This window comes from Larus michahellis, chromosome 9 (assembly GCF_964199755.1).
Source record: "Larus michahellis chromosome 9, bLarMic1.1, whole genome shotgun sequence".
NCBI classification, from domain to species: Eukaryota; Metazoa; Chordata; class Aves; order Charadriiformes; family Laridae; genus Larus; species Larus michahellis.
In genome coordinates, this window is record NC_133904.1 from 31,573,098 (window position 1) to 31,596,100 (window position 23,003).

At 36.7% G+C, this 23,003-nt stretch overlaps 1 protein-coding gene across 5 annotated transcripts in view; it reads left to right on the top strand.

The window, feature by feature from the left end:
* Nucleotides 1–23,003, top strand: part of DIAPH2 (diaphanous related formin 2) — a 225,110-nt gene that overhangs the window by 101,193 nt on the left and 100,914 nt on the right. For all 5 annotated transcript variants that reach the window (XM_074601955.1, XM_074601956.1, XM_074601953.1 and 2 more), the window contains one exon: nucleotides 7,954–8,077. In XM_074601955.1, the coding sequence (XP_074458056.1) occupies nucleotides 7,954–8,077 (124 nt within the window). The remainder of the gene's footprint in view (nucleotides 1–7,953; nucleotides 8,078–23,003) is intronic.

A 23,003-nucleotide genomic window follows, 5' to 3' on the forward strand; every position in this document is an offset into this window, starting at 1 on the left:
TCACTTCAGGAGATCAATGACTTTGTGCTGTGGGAAGGAGTTTTACTGGCTTATGTTGATACTGATAGTGGTAATGCATTTTGGGCTCCTAATGCACTGTTTGTCCATTTATAATTGATTCTTAATGTCTTAATAAGTTGCGTTATGTGCATCAGAGTTACTCTTTTACTCTTAAAACATGTACGATGGCACATAATTGCTGGAACTGAGACAAGCAGATTCATTCCCTAAACCAGAGTACAGTTCTGGACATATGTTGATATTAAATATAAGCTGCCCACAGGAATTTTTTTTTTTTGTTCTGTGGATATATTGAGTGTTTCAGGATTGAGCACTGTTTGTAATTTCCTCAGCACCAGAGGAGAGAAGGAAGACATGCTGCTCATGACGTTTCTGATTTTAGGCTAACAGGCAATGGGGTTTTCTCACTTGTCAAGGCAAGTTTGTTAATGGCATTTGCACTTCAGTGCCTGGAATATTTAAATTAAATTTCCTCACTTTAGATGGCTGTTGTTGTTATTATTCTGAGAAGCTGAAAATCTGTTCATAGTTTGTACACAAAACTTGCTTTTTATAACTTTGCAGCTTGTGTGGTATAGGTTTTTCCAGATGCGTGTTTAAAATCTGTCATCACTTTCTTAAATTCTTTCAGATATATCTGTTTTCTTTCTGTGATAAGACATACAAAGATGTCATATACCTTTGTAAACATTTGGATTGTGGTGATTTTAGGTCTGAATCACAGTTGAGGTTGTGACCCTTTTTTGCTGTGGAGGAGCGCTCCCACCCAATAAGGATTGCTGAGTCTCCTTCCTCTCTCTCTAGGTGGAGAACAATACCGCAGTATAGAGCTTTCTGCACACACGTGCCTCATTAAACATCATCTCGGACTGCAAGCTAATTAGTGTCTTAGACTGAACCTCTCATTAAACTTTAAAACCAAGAGCTACTTGGGGCTGGACTTGTTACATGGTGCCTTTATCTTAAAATTGTGGTTCGTCTCTGCTTGCAAATGGCCGGGACAATAGAATCGATGCACAATTGCTTTATCTTTGGTTAGCAAAGGTAATGATTTTACTGTAGAAGTCTGAAATGATAAAGCATAGCTGTGTCGTTGCCTTGCTTCACCATTCTCTATCAATGTTGTGATAAGGCACCTAAAATGCAGAGTCCCTGCTGATGAATGAAATCTTAGCATGCAAATTAGAAGTACAAATGCACATCTATGTGTGAAATGTATCTGTTAAAAATTCTATTTTAAAGCTTTTTCGAATTACATGTTTTCATTTACAGTACGTTGTCATAATACATAAACAAAACATTACTGTTTGGGCAGAGTTGTTTTTTCTAAACTTTACAGAGATTCAGGGAAAAATCTGTGGAAGATTTACAGGAAAAAGTGTTATGCACGATGCGTTGACTGTTCAGCGTAAGTAGTCTGTGTCAGAAAGCTTACCCTTTTCTGGAAGAAGAGGATGGGGATGTGCCTTAGCTGGTTAGGATGTGCTCTAGTTTTTTTTGCTTTGATCCCAAGGTGTTTAAACCTCCCCTCTTAAGCATTTCTAACACTTCTTCTGAGCTTTTGCACTTAATTATAACTTCTTTTGCTATAATTCGGGTTCTGCATTGAATTTAGACACTGTTGGCCTAAGAATGTCCTTTTCAATACTACTTTACTTCTGCCTAAGTTCTGTTAAAAACACGTGATCTTTATCTGTAAAGAGGAGTGCTTGCTTGTTATCATTAGTGGGCTTGGTTGCATGCAATCTTAAGAGTTTGTCTGACTTCAGCTGTCTTGAGTCTTCATTTAATTTCTTCTTCGGAATGTCTGATGATTGAGTTCAGTGACCATTCTGGGGAAAACATTTCAATACAGAGCTATTTTTACTGTCGAAGTTTGTTCTAGGTCTATCACGCTAACATGTAGTGAAGACCTAGTTTCTGATAGAGGCAATAATGCATGTGATATCTCTCCCCCGCCACCCCCACCCCCCCCCGCCTTGAGGAGGAGTTGTGACCGAAGGCATATTTGTACCATGCTTTTCAGAATCATTCTTCTAATGCTGGATTTGCCTTTGTAGCACAATAGTTTATCTGTATACCAGAGTGTGACAATGTGATTGAGCATAGCTTATATCCTGCAGATGGGATAGAGTGTTAGTAAAGATTTCTAGTATGAATAGTGACATGTTAATTGCTTGAGAAATAACACATTAAGGGAACTGTACTGCTTGTGAGTCCGGAAGCTGTTCAGCCATGAAGCTTTAGGCATGGGTTGTTTTGTGTGATATGGACATGCTGTAGTATATATCAAAGATAGAGATATATATCACAGAATCGTAGCATTGCCCAGGTTGGAAGGGACCTTTCAGATCATCGAGTCCAACCATCAACCTAACTCTGACAAAAACCATCACTAAACCGTATCTCTTAAGTGCTACATCCACCCGTCTTTTAAATACCTCCAGGAATGGCAACTCCACCACTTCCCTGGATAGCATGCTTAATAACCCTTTTGGTGTAAAAATTTTTCCTAAGATCTAGTCTAAACCTCCCCTGGCACAACTTGAGGCTGTTTCCTTTTGTCCTGTTGCCTGTTACTTATATGTGTGTTTGTATACACACGTATAAATGCATGTACATATACATACGTGCCTGTGAGATACATGTCCTGGTACACCTGTATCACACACAAATATGTGTATAAATGTATTTTATACCCATGAGAGACTTATCCCAGTACAGGTAGATCTGTCCACACACATATGTCATATACAGGCCTACACTGAGATACACGCAGGTGCCCGCGCACACGCGCTGCGCTACTCAGCATCCTCAGCAGGCTGTAGCTGCACTGTTCCCCTAACTCCAACGGAACATTTATTCTCTTAATAAATATAAACTTACTTCATGGTATGAATTGAGTAATCAATGATTGTAATTCCTGCAGATTGTGGACTTGCTCACCCATTTCCCCTCAAACTGTTTTTCAGACTTTCGTGAAAGACTAATTCCGTCTGCCCTCAGGCAATAAGAAATAATCATTAGTATGCTCACAATGTGGTTATGGCACAAATACTGTCTAGACTTACAAATCCACTGTTCATTTGCTTCATATAGACTTGCCCTTGCTTACCGAAGTCATTTATGTCCTTGGGCTCTCGCTTTAGAGTTTTCACTAAACGAGGACGTGGCCGTCCCTGTTTTGCATCGCGATCCGAGACCTTTTGCGTTTGTTATGCAAGAGACACCGCACCGAAGCTAAATGCATCAGTTCATCCCTTGTTATAGGGGAGGGCTCTTAGTCTGACGCAATCTCATTTTGGAAAGGATTAGTCTGTCCTTTGGTACTATTACCGTATTACTGTAAATATAAAATGCTTAGCTTGACTGTGGGGACTAGCTAGTGCTTGACATTAACATGAGATTAACTGCTCGTAGCATTTTCTAGGACTAAGTGGTCTAGCAGACATTCACTAAGCCTGCCTTAGCGTGTGGTCTGTGCAACTGCTTTCTCCAAAATAAGTGGATGGCATTTTTTTTTTTTACAGAGGAGGAATTAATATGGGGAAAATAGTATAGTGACGAAAAAAATTATCATCCTTCATGTCGAAACGTCACTGTGCCTTCTCTTCAATGACTACAAATAAATAATAATATACAAAATAATCTTTTAATCACTCAGACTTAATGGTGCATGATTATCGGGCTTCATACAGTATTTGTGCAGAAAGAATATCGATAAATCTAGTAGGTGCTTTTATTAGTCTTCCATTGACGTAAAAAGAATCTGATAATATATTAATATGCATAACTTCATATTCACCTTGGTTGTATTAATCCTATATGTTAATAGTAATTTTGCGTGATAGTGCTTTAGTTAGTTGAGGCACACATGTTTAATTTCTGGTATTGGATTTTTCCTCTCATAAATTCTTTTATTGTGGTGGTTTGAGGTACTCCTGTTAAAGATGCGGTATTTCTTTCCGTCTTAGAGTTGCAGCCGCTCTCCACAAGCGAGTCGTTTCTTATTGCCAAATAAGGAACCCGTCTGATACAGTTTGGTACAGATTGATAAATCTTGCTGCCTTTTTTTCCTCTCTTTGGCCTCAAAGATGAGTCCGTATATAGGTTTTGGAGTTTATGTGGTTTTTGCCTTAAGGCATAACGGTGTTATAAGTGCCCGGTGTCCATCCAATCTGATGCCCTGCCCCGTGCTGTTCAGGAGGGCGCTGCCGTTCCTCCAGGCCGTTTCCCCCACCAGACGCGTGTGTTCTCAGACACATACTAAGCGTTACACCCCTGCCTATTCCTTTTGATATCTATTTATGGACCTGTTGTATATAAATCTAAATAATCCTTTTGTAAACTTGTTTCTGCTATCTGCCTCCACTCTTTCCTGTGTCAGCAAATTTGACTTTCGTTTGACTTCTCAAACTTTCCCATTTCTTAAATGCTGGCCTTTCCACTAGGGATGGGGACTTTAATTCTCCTATAAAGCTGTGAGGGTGGTGAAGGTAAATTGTTTATTGCCGTTGATTTGTTTTACTTTTGAAATATGGCAAATATTTCCCTGCTAATACAGGAGAATGTCCAGGCTTCTTGTAGGATGCTTCCTTTTCCTTTTTTTTTTTTTTTTTTTCTTTTTTTGGGACAGCTCATTCTAGGGTGTGTAGGAGTTAGAGGGATTTTTCTGGTGGTTGTTGCTGATTTTTTTTTTTTCCTTCTTTTTCCTGTCTCTTGAGTATTTGCCTCATTGTTCCTGTCTTGAAGGCAGATATTTGTGTACTGGTTTTAGTTGGCTGCTTTCTCCTGCTGCAGTATTAAACGGGATAGTATCATAATTACTGCTACAGAGAGCCTGTCCCGGTGTGGGTCCTTGAACTGTGCTCGTGTGCCACTGAAGACCAACTGCTACCTTTCCTGTGGATTTTTAGACTAGATCTACTCGGATGCCTAATTTTTGTGTGGAATGATGAGGAAACTGAAGGTCAACAAGCCTTTGTCTTGTGATCACCGGCTCTGAGGAGCACAGTGATAGAGACAGACGTCTTAGTATGTGCATTTATGGAACGGTTTCAAAATGGCATTTTGCCGCAAGTAGAGTTTATGCTTTCATAAATTAGAACCTTGCAAGACTTTTAAGAAATGATTTTCCCTGAAAGAGTAAAAGGTATTCATGTTGCCTCCTCTTCACATTAGTGAAGTAGTAAATCTCGAATAAAACAATTTTATGGGAGGAAATGCAGATATTTTATTATAGTCTATATATACGTTTTTGGTTATGTAGTCTTTTTAAGCTTGTCTTGCAGAACAGCAGCGTCATAAATTGTTTGAATGGGAGCTTGTACATTTGGTTGGGCTAGCCAAAAGAATGTATGCGAAAATGGACATTCGACAATACTTTTTGGTAATTCAGTGCGAATGTAGAGGTTAGCTATGGGAAGCACAGCTGCTGAATGCAGCCTTCTTGCTTGGATGGAGTTCCTTCGTACTTTCAAAGTCAGCATACACCTAATTGAACTGTTTTCTGAACTTAGTTTTATAAAGCAGAGTTACTGAAAACATTTTTCTTCCATTTTAATCACAGAGGCTAAGACTTATTATTTGTCATTGCTTGCTGCATTTCTTTGCGCTTTTGGATTTCAGACAAAAATAAGCTACTACTCTTGCTAAGCGGTCCTGCATTTAAATATTTTCAAATTGCTGAAAACAGTTAAACTTTATCTGTTATGTTCCTTATTTACTTACCAGCTGCTATTCTTTTTACCAACAAAATTACCATTTGCGTCTTCCTAATTTATTTTTTAGTTCTAACATCTTACTCCAGTGCTGTTTGTCTCCCTATCCAGCTATGTAATAGCCTATAAAAATATTATAGTAATTCCAGTTCTTCAGCTCAAGCAAAACTGTGTGCTCCTTTTCTGACAATAATAGCAAATGATTGAACTAATGCAGCCATAACGTGCATAACTGTTCATACTGCTTTAGGGGTTGGTTTCAAGGTTAACTCTCGAATGTTAAGATAATAGCTTCAAGGATGCTGTGGTCTGTATAGACTTCTTTATTTCCCCCCCTGGTTCACTTAAGCTTAAAAAGGTGCTTCACTATAATTATGACATTACATGATTAGTAGTTCCCTTGGTACCCAGTATAAAATAGATGAAATTGAGAATAAAATCAAGATTATGTCTGTGATAAAGACAGCTGTATCGGTGCCTTATGTGTTTGCGTGTGCTTATGAAAAGTTGAATCGGTGGTGTGATGGCTGATATGAATCGTTACAAAGAATATAGAATTAATTTTGTTCTGGGAACAGCTTCCTTATTTAGAGGATTTTTATTTCCTATATACTGTTTTTCAAGCCATCTTAAATCAAATTCCTGCTACTGTTTAATCTCACATAGTCATAGCACAGGTTTTTAAATTGCACGGAAATAGGAAAATAAACCGTTCTTTTGAAAAAACTCTATGCAGTTTTTTGAACAAATGGCTTACCATCAAAAAATAATAAAAAGCAGAAACACCTTTAAAAAAAGCTAAAAATTCACGTGCTTGTCTTGACTAGCAAAGAAACCTTGTGCTAGGTGGCATGCAAATCTACAGCATTTGCTTTGTAGAGCAGGTGCCTGCAGTCAATAAGGAACATTGATTTGGCCAATTACTGAAGAGTAGAGGATGTGCTGGATGCTCTCACCTCTGATTCCACATATCAAAAGTTGTTCGTGGCACTGTCTTTTTAAGAACTGACCGGGATTATATCCACTGTCATTAAAGATTTAGTAGTTTGCAGAGTTTATATGGCCTCTGACATGGAGTATACTTGAAATGCTCTGCATTCAATTTAGAGGAAGGACGTGAAACGGTGCAAATATTACAGTGCTCTTTGGGAAGGGGGGTGCTGAGACTGTCTGCTTGTACTCGAGAGCATGTATTTGTAAACTCTCCGAGGGGAGACAAAGAACACGAGATAGAATGTGGTTCTAAAATGCATCTTTAAATTGAGAGGAAGTGCTTGCCAGACTGCTGTTTAGGATTAAATTGAGAACGAGAAGTGGACTTTGTGGATTATGTCACAAAACTCAGTATTATGGATTCAGTTTGTTTTTAATATTACAATTTGACCAGGGACTTCTCTGCAGACACTCTGTCACTGTCATCTGGTTCTGGAATTTCTTTGTGGCGTGGTATTGCTTCACCCTCAAATTCGTGATGTCAAGGATTCCAGTGGAGATTTCTCTCACCATGTATCAGTTAGTGGTTGTTTAATACAAATGACAGAAATAGTGGTTTACATTAGAATAACGTATGACAGAGTGTTTCTTTAGAGTAGCCTCTCTTTTTTATTATTATTTTATTTTTTATTGGATGCTATACTGCGAGTCCTTTACTTCTTTTTAATCATCAGTAGCTTCTATTATTCAAATCTACCTTCGATGTTAACAGAGGATTTCACAGATGTTGGTTTCTAGAAATCAGTTTAATTTCAATAAAAGAAAAATATTTGATCTTTTCTCCATGTCTATTTCTTAAATCATTTCTGTAACTGAGTACATGCATTAATAAGATCATTCATTTAACCAAGTACATGCATTAATAAGGTAAAATCTCTTTGAACCTTACTTACTTTTTAATCTTTGAATTAGATTTAGAAGAATGAAATATTAAAATTTTTACCAATAAATTTAAATAGAAATTGAATAATTTGAACTAATGGTAGAATTAAGTGGTGACATTTCAACATTAAATATGATGATTTGGTGTATTACATTAGATATTTTCACTTAATTTTTATGAAGAGTAGGATTTTTATGAGCAGTAATTCAGAAAAATGTGTGTCTACTTAATGGAATTATTCTCCTCAAGACTCTTCATACTGACATTGTTTTTTCCCCTTCTGATACCCTTTCTGGAATTTGGAAGCATTTTACTCATTGTCATTTTTTTTCTTAGTTTCAGCCCAGACTCTGAAGAGCAACCTGGATTCAATGAACAATCAGATCCAGCGCCTAGAGAATGACATTCAGAATTTCCCTAAAACACAAGATGAACATGATAAGTTTGTAGAAAAGATGAGCATATCCTTTTTGCACGTCTTCATTGGGGGTCTGAACTTTCTGATCGTCTGGCTAAGTATTTCCAACACTTGAAAATAAGTTTTATGTCTATTCTTCCATGCTTTTATTCTAGTGCAGAGAAAAGCAGAACAGAACATGCTGGAAGTAAGACGACATATAACTGAGTATAGCTTAAAGCATTTATAATCAAACTTCGAAGGGAGGAAACCAGATAGCTTTTTTTGAAGTATTTAGAGTGTCACGTCATAAAGGTAGTAGTATGGGGCTTGCCCTTAGAGAATGGTATTTAATGATAACTGTTGAATCATTTCAATCTAGAAAACTATTTTAGTTTCAGATATGTTTTGTGGGTTTGGATTTTCTTTTTTGAAAGAGTAAGAATTTTGTTAATAGTTTTTATTTATTTTTAGCAGATCATTTTAGAGCAAAAGTGTTTACATGTTTTCTACTCAAGCCTGATTTGTCCTTTTATTTCTGTAGGGACTGTAGGTTCTTTAAGCACTACCAAGTAAAATCTGTGGGAAAATACCAAATGATGTCTGTCTAGCCCGTTTTCCCTCCAAAATTTTCATATATCCAGCTTTACTTTCACTCAAAATTATAAAGTAGTAAGTAAAGTATACTGTAAATGCAGCAAGCGCGCAAAACTGTGAGAAAAGACTAAGCAGAAGTCCTTTTCTTCTTAAAAGAAATTTGCAGGGTTTTATTTTGCACAAAGCACGCTTCCGTCTAGATAGAAGTATTTGGAATATGGTACGTGTCCACGTCTGGTATGTAAGTCTGAGGCCTTTTGTGCACTTACAGAAGCTCAGATAGTTCATGTGACATCTATTCTTTCTTACTGCGACCAGACCAAAGTCATGGTTTTGTGGGTTTTTCAAAGGAAAAAAAACCCAAAACAACAAGAGAGGATTGATGTCTAGAGCATTCGTAGCTGCTCGTCACGTTTAGTAAGTGGCTGTAATGAAGGTAGGTTTTCCGAACTACTGTGTGTTTGGAAAGTAAGTTTTAGCAGGATTAACCATCTGAACGGATTCAGTGACAGAAATTCACAAAGATATTAAATATCTTCTCTGTATGGATTTATTTTAAGTTTCTGCCAAGGCTGCAGAAAAGTGTCTTAAAGGAGACAACTCATAACTAAGTGGAAAATTGTTTCTTGTTACTTAAATGTTCTCTTCCACCTTGTCTTATTTGCAAGGTTAGGAGACTTGCTAGCAAGTAATCACATTTATCACCACTGCTATTAAAAATAAAAAAAGCTTATTATTTTCCTGTGATACATTCACATAAGAAAATCTTATATTGCCTTGTAATTACCCTTTGCTCTGTCATCGCGTGTGTAGGCTGAACGCTGTCAAGTAAGCCCCACTTTTGCTCAGATTGCAGTACACCTTTTGCAACCGTGTTTTCTTATTAAGCCTGACAGTTCTGTTTTACAGGTTATATACGTTATTTTTCAGTTGTGTGGAGTAAATGCTTTGCCATTTGTTGTTTTGCTACCTATGTGTTTACTGTACTTATAAAAACGATTTGCATCACTCAAGTGATGTGCTTAGAAAAAAGAGCCAAGTAGGTAACGCCTACCTTTTTCTGCTCTGCAGTTGATCACCTGAATTTCTTAAAGAAGGATCATCTGACAGTGCAAAAGCGGGGTGTTGTGGTTTTTTGAAATGTACTAATGCCTTTTTGTATCAGCAAAAATAGCAGGGTCCTGTGAAACTTTTGCAAACTAATTGTTGAAAGTCTCCTGAGCAGCCTTGCTTCAGCACACGTACACTGATGTCACAGCTGATTACCTATTCCTGGTAATTAAAATAGGCACCCTCAACTGTAGACGCCTGACAGCTTTTATCGTGCTAGGGAGTTTGGTGGCTTGACAAAATAGATAAGACTGTAAGAAATGAACTGATTCTGCCTAAGGATTTATGTTTTCATAATTAATAGATGACCTGATAAATGGTGTTTTTCTTCTTTAGAAAGTCATCTCCAGTTATGTCAAGTGATCAACTTTTTTTTTTCTGCTTATCATTGAATATTTTTAAATTTTCTACACTCTCGTATTGTTTTTTAGATTGAAGAATGAATATTAAAGGCAGGGGTGGGGGGTGTGTGAATGACATCTTAATCTCCAGTATGTATTTCTTTGTTTCTGGCAGCTTGTTGAAGAATTGTTGTTGATAGCACAAACTGAGACTAGAAAGTTAAAGAATTTCAGGCTGAACATCTCTCTAACAGCTTGAGCGTTTCGAATAGTTCTGTGGATTTCATGCTCTATTAAATAACCTATGTGTGTTTCTTGAGACAACTTTTTCATGATCTGATCCGTGGCTAGAATTGTACTTTACTTGAAGGGCAAATTGTAAATAATTTAACTTTAAATGCGAGAGGTTTCTTTTATAATTAGCCCAGCTTCATGCGGCACTGGGGAGTCTGATTCAACAGTTTAGAAAAGTAATTACAACTATGACAAATGTGGCTTTCACTCCTTGTTTTAGTTCAGTGTTTGCGCGTCTAATAGGAGATTGGTTTTAAATGGAAAACTCTGAATGTAACGCTTACTTGCTGTTTTCTTTTTAGTGATGTTAAAGCATGAGCGTCTAGTTGGGGATTGAGGAAGATATTCAGATTAATGGGCTTTAACTTTAAATGTTATTAAGTGTAAGGACAGCAGAATGAAAAGATTTCAGAGGGAGTAATGGCGAGTTGTACAGAGTTAACTTATTAATTAGTCTTGACTTAGGACTACGGATAAATAATAAATACCACTTCTTCCCCCCCTTCCTCCTCCATGACAAAGGTTTAGTCCTCTAGAAATTAGGCAGGAGGTTTGTTCAGAGGCGAAGGGAGAAGCGGGGAGCCGGGTGGCAGGCAGGCACTGCTGGGTCGCTGGCCATTAGGTTCATTCCTTTTGTTACCCGGCTACTTAGAGAGACTGATTTCTTGCTGTGTTGCTTTTCAACAATTACATATAAACAATTTTCCATTAATTTATTTATATAATGTATCCTAGATGTACTAGTTTTTCCCTAAATGAAGATTATTTTTTTTGTTGTGGCTTTTCTGTTTTTCAGCTGTGTCCTTTACCTCAGTCAGGGATACTAACATGCCTAATCTTGTTAAAATCTTTTGCCTACCAGAGCAATAAATGGTGCCACTTGGTTTTTCTAGCTGGTTGCATGCATCTGAAGAACTAAAAGCTTATTTTTAAAGAATTGCAAAATTAAGGGAACCATGAATGAAAGAACAAAAATTACTGCAGGTAGAAAATAGTCAAAGCAGTGCGTGCTCAGCTTATTAAATAGAACAACAGCGATTTGTGAACTAATTTTAATTTTCAGAAAGGAACAACATTCATCAAAAAAAGAATCCTTTTCATGAAATAAAAAAGCCGCCTTCTTGAAAGGCAAGTATTCTCACTCGATGTATTTATGCTCATAGTTCTGTCTAATAACGACTATTGACTCACAACTAAATATGAGTTTTATTAGTTCCTTACTTGATGTACTTCAGTGGCGGGGAGAAGTCTACTTTAGGTCTGGGGGGGACTTTTATGCACCGAGAATGTTAGATAATATTTAATGTGTGCTAAACATCAACTGATAATTCTCTTGTACGAAGCACGGTACTGCAGAATCTCTTGCAGCACGTCACTGGGGCCGAAACAAATATACTCTGAATCAGAATGTCAGCAGCTGGAAAATGCTGTGAAGCTTTTTTCCTCTCGGAGTAACTGAGCAGCAGGACATCATTTACACACTGACACGGAGCGCTGAAGGAACGTTAATGGCATTAACACTTTTCTCATCTGTTAACACTTGGGATTTCCTTCTAGCTCGTTATGGAAAAATAATTCACTTAAAGTGTTTTGAGATGTCATTTTTAGGAAAGCGTGTTTTTGTTTTTCAGGCAATTTGAAATGCACTGTTGCCTTCATTTCTGCATGAAAATGTACATTAATGTCTGAATTTGCTTATATCTAGGGCCTTCTCAAAAACAACCCCAAAAGGGGAAAATTTCTAGGAGCTTTTTTAGATGCCCCTACGCTTGAAGTAACCACCTTTTGAGTTAATGTATTTGAATGTATTTTTAAATGTAGAGGCATTTTTCAGTACTTCGGGAACTGGAAAAGAGAACCATTCAGTGGTTTTTCAAATTCTAGGTCATGTATAATCCTTAAGACAATTTTATACATGTGCCTTTTCTTGCAATATTTATATAACATTTTTGTTCTTGCTATCTAAAAGATGACATTTGGAAAACACTTCCATTGTAAAGGGCAATTCTTGACTAAAAGACGTATTTATCCTGATAAAATACTTTTCCTAAATAGTCTGTAGGGAAAGAAGGTCTACCTTACTTAATTTTTTTTTCAGATTTCTCAAAGAACCGGGTTCTTACCCCCTCCCTGCTTCCCTTTTTCCTCTCTTCTTCCCCTCTCCCCTCACCCCCCGAATGAGAAAATCAATGTTGTCCAAAAAGGCAGTGAAGAAAGCACTTACTGTAGTTTGAAAGTTATGAAGGATTAAGTTATGTGACGAACAGAAAGACTTAGCTTCTAGATGTAGCATGGCTTTGTTTAAATTTCTTTTTAGTTGTGGTTACATCATATGAATGTTTTGTTACCCTTAGTGCCGAGCGTTGTTTAACGTTAAGCCTTCTGCTTACAGTTAAAAAAAAAGCTCCAAGGAACAGTCAGCGGAAAGCATGTGTCTTAAGATATGCTCACACCAGGGAATAAAGTCTTGTTTGAAACAACTTATGAGTGCATTCAGTGGAAGGAAATGAAACAGGAGTGATTTATTCTAGTTCAAGAGATCAAAATGCCAGCAGTTCTCTCCAAGTCTTACCTTGGAAAAAATTAATACTTGATTAAATGCTTAGCCGACCAATTTTTTTTACTGTTTTCAACCATCAATTATGTTAGTCTTTCTTGTAGAATAGAGAAAACAGAACAAATAATACTAAATTCATATTATTGATATTGTTTATAAATGAGGAAAGGCTAGAAACAACGGAACTTTAAAATGCATTTATTTCCAGTGGGGAAATATGGGCTACTTTTAAGCTTGACTCAGCTCTTTCGAACTTTGATTTACTTGATTCTTAAGAGGATCAGCTGAGGCCATCGTATGGTCTGTTTTGTTATCAACCATGAAATGATTATGAACTTGTTGAAACCTTACGATCTTGCTTAATATCAACAAATTATAATGAGCATCTAGTAGTGGTGCTGGTAGTACCGTATTTAATGAGACTTCTCCTATTTTGTATCGATTATTTAAGAATATATAACTCTGTAGTTGTTTGCATTTAAGTATGAACTAAATTATTTCTTCAAAAATAAACTTGTGATTAATTGAACTTTCTATTAGCATCATACAAGAACCCCCCTATTTTTTATGTATTAAAATAGTAAGTGCGAGAAGGAGAAGAAGACTTTGCACTGCCTGCTGAGAGTACAGCGCGGAAAAGTTGCCGTTTATTTGCTGTTGAATCTTTAGTTTATGGAGTTTTCTGTTTAAACTGTGGCTTGTGTTGTTTCAATATCTTTTTACTTGGGGATTGCAAGTTTAAAACCCAAGGAAAGAGAGCAAAAAAGACCTTCTAAGGTCTTACCTTCCTGGTGAAGGGAGACAGTACAGTTTTCTCCTCAATATGCAAGTGTGTGCAGTATATTAGAAATACAGTGATCTATAAATCATTTTCTTCAGCTGAAAGTTCTCTGTTTCCTTTTCCCTTTCTCTCTGAGAAGAGTACAGCCAAAAACACGATGTTAGACGAAATGTAAAATCATCCTCTCTGTTGGCTTTTTCTGTGCTGATTTCCTGTTTGAATTCTGATTCTTACAAGCCCACACGGGCTGAGGACAATTGCTGAAGTAGGAATGTAAATAGAATTAATTTTGAAGCTCTGATTCTGTTGGGCTTCCTTCTGATCACTTCCATTGAAGTGAGAATGCGATCAGCTGGAGAAAGTCCGAGGAGAATGGGAAGTAGCCAGTAGATCGAAGGATGAAGATCCAGGTTTAGCGATAAAGGGCGCAGTGTCAGAATGACAAGGTTTAGAGCTACTCTTACTAATGGCAGGAAAAGCTCTACGTGACAAAAAGATGCAAACTTTTTCTTTCTGCGTACACCCTGAAAGTTACAGATGTCTTTTCCTCCCTTGTAAGCCATTCTTAGTATATGCTCAGTACCTTTTAAATCAGAAATGCTTTAAGCAGTAAATATAAGTCCCATTATGCTGTGTGTCTTTGCTTTACAATTCCTTTTATGCTTAAGGTGGGATTTTTTTTTTTTTATAGAATTGTTATTGCTTAGATTAATGTGTAGGCCTGCTTTTGACTGTAAGGAACTTTTTCTCCTGTCTGATGTTCAAGTTCTTTGGGTTTCCAAGTGCATTTCCAAGGATATAAATTGTTCATGTTCCGAGGAACTTTTTGAAGTAGAATGTACATTTAAGTACTAGGAATACCATTTCCCCCCCCACTACGGACTTGGGTCAATTTGAATTAGTTGTTAATGAGATATTAAAATGCTCTGAAGAACTTCTATCTTCTACTACATACTCTGGAGGCTTTTTACTCAAATTTGGCTCATTGATTGACATGATGAGCAAAGGGGGGAAAAAAATCATGTGGTTGGTGTACATTTAATTTGTCATCCAGGATGTTCTGTACTAAGTTCATGTTTCTCTAAGAAAACTAAATTTGTGATTTGACCATCAGGTTTGAGATTTCAGGGAGTAGCTTGGCTGTTTGACAGCCACAAAATCTGTATGTCCTAAATTTGCATTATTTTGTGTTGCCCCAAATGCAAGAAAAGAATCACTAAAATGCATTTCTGAAAAGGAAATCAACAGTGTATCACTTTATGAGAGGTTACATTTAAAAGCCTTTTATCTCCAAACACTCGCATCATATTTAAATGGGTATGCTAAAGCAACCAAGACACACTTGATTAAACTGATCGTGCTTGTAATTCTTAGAAGTACATCTGAAGGTCTGATGTATTTCATGAGCATAGGCGGAAAATCCCACTTCTGAAAGCACTGTGATAGAAGATAGGAAGAATTAGTACATACATATAATCTGCTTTTCTTTTCCAAATCAGAAAATTCAGGGCATCTATGAATAAACGGTGTTTTCTTTTTCCGTTTTTTGCATTGCTAATTGTTCAAGCTCATAGCATCTCAGCATTTGGAATCCTATTGAAGAACTGACCCTGCCAAATTCCAAATCAGATTACAAGCAATTTGCGCTATGTTTAGTTATGTATATTTAATTGACATTATTAAGCTATGGGGGGAAAAAAAAAAGATGGCTACTTGATGTTGTGGAGCTCAAGAATACTTAAGTTGTTTATTTAGTCTTTAGAGAGTGTGTCTCCCCAGCATGTAAAATGATCTGCTTGCCCAGACTCGCCTTTTTTATAGGTACCAGTTTAAAAAATAAATAATGAGTAGGTCAGAAATATGGTCAAGACCTAGTGTTATTAGAAGGCACAATATCAGAAACATATTTGGAAGATCTCAGTGCTGAGCAGTACTTGCGCAGATATGATTCCAGAAGCCGTAATGTTATTTATTTATTTATTTATTTTTGTAGGAGATCCTGTTGTTCGGTGACAGTCGTGATGTAACTGTTGCTATTCAATTTCATTTCCACTGAGAAATGTCAGTATGGCCTTGTGGCATTAACTAATCCTTTCACTTACCTAATTTTTCACCCTGAAAACAAAATTAATCCCCCACTAAAATTGCTTTGAAATATTTGCATGACTGGTGTTACATTTTCTGTGACTAGGCTTTTGTCATGAAGGTCAATAGACATCATTGAATTAACATAAGGTTCAATATACTGTTTCTATTGCGTGTAAACATTCTAGACCTGCAGCGCGTTTTCCCGTTGTGTTCTGTAAGACGCGGCAGATGAAAGCTGTAAATATTTAGAAATATATAGATGAAAGTTTATAAAAATACAGTACTGAAACAAGGCAAGTTATTTTACTATCCCGATATAATGAGTCTCCTTTTCTGGTCGTGACTGAAAACCAGTTGGGTTTGGTTTGCTATTTAATACAGTAAATGGTGGTGTCGCCAGTAGTTTTCCCAAATAAACTTCTTCCTAAATTAGTGGAAAAATCAGTTTGTTGTGATACTGTTACAGTCCTTAGGGGAGTTCAAGGAAGTATTATATTTTACATTTTTAGAATTGCTACACAGGGGTTTTATACTAGCCATTTTAAATGAAACTTTATTTTCATTCATTTATGAATGTGCTTTGAGCATCCATGGTTATTAGTAACCAGCTTAGGCTGCAGCTCTCGTAGAATTAGAGAGGCTTTCCAATTAAAGATGAGTTCAACCTTTAAAAAAAACCAACCCAACAACTTTTGCTATCTTCCTGCTCAGTCATGTCCAGTCTTTCCTACTGAGAGACAGTATAACATTAAATATATGTTCCTTAAACTGTTTCTTTGACAGAAGAGGGTCGAGGAATGGAGATTTGAGCACAGTTTTAGCCTTCGTGTTTGTGCCCTCCGCTTTATCTCTAGGGAGTAAGTGTGATACTCAGAGTGCTGTGAGAAATAGTGGTGGAAGAAACTGACAGTCCTTCTTCTACATTAAATCTGTAAATTTAAACAGCCAGCATGGAATTCCAAGGGTGTGTGGAATAGCAGGTTTATCTGGAACTGGAGCGAACATGCTATCTAAAGGCAAATCTAAAGGCATCTCCTTTGTTTTACGGCCTCTCTTTCTTAGCTTTCCTGAGGCATACTGAAGCTTTCGGGAATAAGTATGGGTGGGTTCGTGTGGTGGTTTTTTTTTTTGTTTTGTTTTTTTAAATCGCACAAAGTATGACATTTTCCATAAGGTATGCTGAAACTCTGTGTTTTCCTCTGTGGTGCACTATGCAGCAAAAGAATTGTTAGTCTGTTTTTATTACATACCATCAAATAACAGAGATACTGTTGAGATATTTCACGTTGAGATATTGTATGTTAATTGCTTAATTTGATACGGGCTGCGTGTTGCTCAGTGCAATAGAACTTGGAAAACTTTAAATTGGTCAGGTCTAATCTGGCAAGATTCGAGATGTTTATTTTTGTCCTAATATGAGTTTTTAATTATACTTTGCTGTGCTTTTGCTCGGTACCTGACTTTATTCCCTGTTTTTATATTGCTGTATTTTAATATCATTACGTTCCTTGATGAAAAAGGAATTCTACACAGGCCTGCATAACTGGTCATGAGATATTCTGTTATGAACAAAATATGATATAAGCCAACAGAGAGATATTAGTGAATCATTGTTTCAGTGCTTGACCAGTTATGTGGAAATGGTTGATTTGCTTTGAGACGTGATCAGACTACGGACTGCCGTAAGGGCAGAAACAGGATGATGAGAAGTAGCAATATATTTCGTAGAGTAAGGGTCAGTCAGGTTCTTCAGGGATTGGTGTGAAGTCCGCTTCTGTAGAATATTTTCAGGAAGAGTCTGTAACAAAAGGCAAAGAGCATACCGGTTAAATTCTCAGATAACGAATCAGTAAAAAATGCAAGCACAAGGGAGAGAAATACCAAAGGGCCCTGGGAGAGTCATCAGGTCAGGATTTAAGTGTGAGAATAAGCGGGTATAAAAAAGCGTGTGTACTATAGTTGAGAAAAATAGTAGTGGACATGTGCATTTATGAAGGTAGAGTTTTTTGGTGAGAGAAATTGGACACTGCCTTCTCTTTTAGAAGGTAAAAAAATCAAGAAGCAAACCCAGTTGGAAATGCAGCGTAGGTGATATGTTCACAGTCCCTCATAGAAGAAAATTGCTTGAGTTTTGCTAAGAGTATGCTCTTTGTTTTGTAGACATAGCGTTTCAACTGTGTTGACTTCAGGTTTTTTGTTATGTTTATGGAGATACTCTATACCGGAGCAGTTAGGCAAGTTTACAAATGGTTTTACATGGAGTTGAAAGTTGGGCTGTCAGGTCTGGGGGCACGGGGGTGTCACAGAAAGATATGTGACTGGGCCTGGAGGAGAGGGGAGCAAAAGGAGCTAAAAAATATGAAAGAAAAGTGCTAATAACTCATCTTCATGAAATATCATATGATTTTTTCATAAAATATTCAATCTGTGAATTAAATTAAAACTTTGTGCTTATACGCTCTCAGTTATGTCTATTAGAAGCTTTTTTTTGAAAAACTTTTCTTCCCCAATGGTGAATTTACCCAGTTCACCTGGATTTTCAGTCAGTTGTCACTCATTTTTTGTTACCTTAGTGTCACTTTTTAAAGGGCTCTTCTCTTTCCTTCTTGGTTTATCCTTCTTTTGGATGGACGCAGAAAGAATTAAATCAGCTGCAAAATGTCTTTCTGACAGATTCACCCCACAGCACTTTTTAAAGAGCTTTCCACTTCCTTTATTATCATACGTTCTTTCTTCTCTTTATTTTTTTCTCTATTTGATTCATCTTTCTTAAAGCAAACTAAAAATGCCCACTGTGTTCCAGGTGATAACTGTAGGATTATATAGGTATAATCATGATTTAGATTGAACTTGAAAATCACCTAATAATGTGTCATGTTTTAATGTGTAATGTTCGTTTTTCTTACAACTATTTGATATCAGTAAAAGAAGTGACAAATCCCTTTGGAAAATGATCCTCTGAATTTTAGCTGGTCCGGACGAAGGTACAGTTTTCATGAAGTTAATATTTAAAAATACAAGAACTGTGGAACATTGTAAATTAAAATAGAGTTGCAGATTATCCATTTCCTTTCTGACAGTATATTTTTACCTTCAGATCTTCGTTTCTTGTTAAGAAGGAAAGCCCCGATGTGAGGAGACCTAAGATTGTATTGATTTCTTTCATATTGGGCTATACTATAAATCCTGTGACCGGGAATGTGTCTGTAGGTGCCATTATAGTATGAATAAAGGAAGAAATTGGAAAATGTTACAAATGGGGAGGCGTAATGATATGCAACAGGTAGCTGTGTGGCAATTAAGAACTTCAAAAAGCTTATTCTTCTAATTTTTATTTACCGAAACACATATAATCTGTAAATTATATTGTCCAGACATGACACTGCAGATTTGTGTTGGATTTTTGGTTTGTTTGATCCCTGAGATTATGTAGCTGTACCACATGAGGGAGCTCCGTTCTGTTCTGCACCTGTGAGGACTGTATCTGGAATTGTGCTTCAAAGCTAGTCCCGAATACCAGCGAGAGAGGATTTTATACAGGAAAGGAGGAAAGTCTGAAAAGGTTGCTGAAATACATTTTTAGAGCATAAGTTGTCGAACTAGTGAGAGAAAATTTTTTGACAGTAATCGACACAGACAAAAGAGAAGTTATATAGGAGGAAAGCTTGCTTGTTTAGGAAATTCTAAATAATAAAATTCTGTGAACAAAAGATCTGGTTAAATACATGGAAAATTTAAAGGCTTCTTGATTGTGAATAATTGCCTGAGGGAAACTGTGCTTTCATCCTTAAATTTATATTAAAGCAAGTTGTCCAGATCACTGAAAGATATTTTTGTAAAGAATTGTGTGCTACTAGAATGAGAATTCATTAGAGATCCATTTTCTAATTGCTGTATGCTTATTTTAAAATCTGAAATTAAAGGAAGAGTGCACTCTGTAAAGCCCTGGAGCTGCAGCATTAGATATCGAAATCAAACTCTCAAATACGTTGGTGTTGATGGAACTGTTTTTTGCCCTCTTCCCTTCTCCTTTTGGAGGGAAAGGATATCATCAAGAAAGTGTTTTGAAAAGTGGTGAAGGCAATGAAATAATTGTCCAAAAAGTTATGGTTATGTATTTTTAGTATTAATATCTGGAGAGAAGAGAGGAGGGAAAGGGCATGCAGCGTTTTACTCAATTCATATGTGTGCTTTTAAGTATGCAACTAGGATTCAAAAACCTATTTAGGTGCAAAATAGACTCTCATTTGTAGAGTGTAGTCTTTCATTCTCATTTTCTCCTGCGCTTGAATTTGTGAACACTTGAACAGTTGTTTGCACTAAACAAATCTCAATTTGAACAAATTTATCCATGCTTTTTTTAATCAGGTGATGTAAAATAATTCCTTTTCCTCCTTGATTTTGAAAATCTAGGCTCTTGAAACATTGTGTGATCTGAACTTTTTCAGATTTCTAAAAATGAGGACTTCTGACATTCCTGTGGTAAAGGAAGCCTAGAAATAGAAGGAGTCACCTCTCTTTTCCTTCCCCATACTTTGCCAAAAAATCTTATCTCGACGAAGTAACCATCAGAGCTACTGATGGAAGCTTGTTAAAACAGGGTGCAACTTGACAGCTCAAACATCCCTCTCTTCATTAAATCCAGATGAAGTGAGGAAAAGCTGCATGATCAAAGAGAAAGTGAACGTGGTTGCAGTTTCTATGAAAGATTTAGGGCACACAAAGCTGTAATTATTGTTTAAGGCGTCTCATTGTGTGTTCCAAAGCTAATATAATATTTCTAGGAGTGGCGACCTTACTATGGCTTTGCTGAAATAGATATCAACAACTAACTTTTTTATTGTTGTTACAACGTTATTTGTCAATGCTTTGTGTTGTTTGAAACAGTCACATTTAATTAATTTGAATATAATATGCAAAACAAATCTTGCAGAATCATTTTGTTTGTACTAGCTGTATTTTAGTTATTTTCTTTCTTGTTTTTATTCATCTAAACAGATTTTTGTCTAATTGTTCTCCAGGGAAGTTAAGCTAGAAATCCATTACTCTTGCAACATTTTCTGTTTGATATATTCGTGACTATCATGTCTTCTATGTTGCTTTCTAATTAATGCATGAATAGTGATTATAATTAATTGTTTGCCCCCTCAAGAAATGAGTTAGATTTGAGTTTGAAAAAGCTACAAATACCACTCTTCATATTGTTCCTTTTTTTTTTTTTTAAACCAAAATATTGTGAATGTGAATTGAGTTCAGAACTAGATGATTTCCGTTGTGAAAGCTGCTGGAAAAAGAGCTGCATGAAGTATATAGGGAGTGACGACCTTTCACATTTCTTCCTATGGGATTCCAGGCAAAAATGTGATCCATGACTGTGAAGAATTGCATCAAAAATCTGAATTTTGTACAAGTATAGGAAAATAACCTGTAAAGTTGTTACAAAGCTGGAATAGTAAACTGGACAATTCATTACATTCTTCTGTAATTTTAGAAGACTTTTTGCCTTTCTTCTGTCCTGTCATCTAGCGCCCATTGTTCTGGCTCTCCCATCAGTTGCCCCCTCTTTATGCCGTTGTCATGTTGAAGTACGTGCTGGAGGTCTACAGAGGTTTAAGAACTGTGAGGGAAGATCATGAAATACGTAACCAAGATATGCTGGCTCCAATGTTAAATCTGTACTTCTGTCTATTTCATTCTTCATCTGCTCTAATCTTCTTTTTTCCTTATTTTAACAGCCCTAACAGCTTTCAGAACAAATGAAGTTTAAATGGCCCACCTCTTTCCTTCATGAATGGCGTTTTGCCTTTCTCTTAAAAGGATGCTTTTCACCTGCCAGGCAGTGTCAGTAAACTCATTGCCCTCCCAGCATGTTCTTGCAAATGCAGTTTCAAAATTCGGGTAACTTCATCAGTGGAAAGAAAGCTTTGTTTTTGTCAGGATGAAAGGTTTGTTTTGCTTCCAGGAGTTCTAGAGCTTTTAGAAATTGTTTTGATCTTTCTGTCTTCTGTTAGAAATGTGAGTATGGACTTTGGAGATTATTTCCCTGTTACAATTATGGGAAAAGCCCTTAACTTCCAAGGTCGTCAACCCTCTTTTCCTCTGAATAGGAAAGAAAAATTCGTGGCTTTAAGTTAATTTAGGTTAATGCCTAACTCTGGTTTTGGAGTTTTAAAATTTTTTTAAAGTATTTTTATTTAAGATAGACGAGATCTTCCTTTCTCTCTAGCCTGTGGCTTTATAAATGCTGCCTTTTTTGTCTTCTGTTTGAGGAGCCAAGTGCTCTTATTTACTTTTAAAGTTGTTCTTCATGCTGCCACAGGAAGTTCCTAAATCGGCATCGTAAGTCTTTGCGCAGCCTTTTCCAATATAAACCAATTTAAGAAGCAGCCTGTGGAGCTTTGGTCCTTTGACTGAATATTTTGTAAAATAGTCCCTTGTTTTTTATCAGTTTTTGCCTAGAGAGTTCCTATGGGGCTTTTAGAGAAATGAGTGCTGATCTCTGTGTCCTGATTAACAGAAGTATAAATAAAAACGGCAGTGTTGAAATTATGTTGACATAAGCTTTCTCTTGTGCATAGTAAAGTGGTGTATGCAGAATCAATGGAAATAGTCTTTTCATTATTGAGAAGTTTGAATGCATGAAAATTAGGAATTGATATGATTGCTTAGAGCTAGGAGTACATTGATGATTTTTCTAGTGTTTATCAAGATGAAAGTTTTATGGCCGTTTAGAGTCAAGTCAGAAAACCTCATCTTAATTAACATGAGCTTAAGCATGATTTTGCGATTTAGGGAGAAGAGCAGGTCACAGCTAGCATTGTTATCAGATGGTTATGGTCTGTCTGTACTTCATTTTCACAACCACAACCACTGAACTAGTGTCTGCACAGCGAATGCAGTCGTAGTAAATAATGCTGATGGTTAATGACTTCTTCAAGCATTAATGGGATGAAGGCCAGGGAGAGGAATAGACTTTGCTGTGTGATAACCGAGAACTAACTGTTCTTTTGTGGTGGTGTTTTTTTCTGGGCTGTTCTGTCAGATGCTGAATGATGAGGTAATTTGCTTTGTAATGAGAAAGAAATTCTCACACTGAGCTTTTTATGGCTATTTTATTAGTGAGTCTTTAAGCTGTTCAGAAGTACGTGATTTTGTGTAAACAGATAAAATGGGGCTCGTTCTATGGGTCTTGGTTTCTTTGGGTTCTAATTTGGGGAGGTG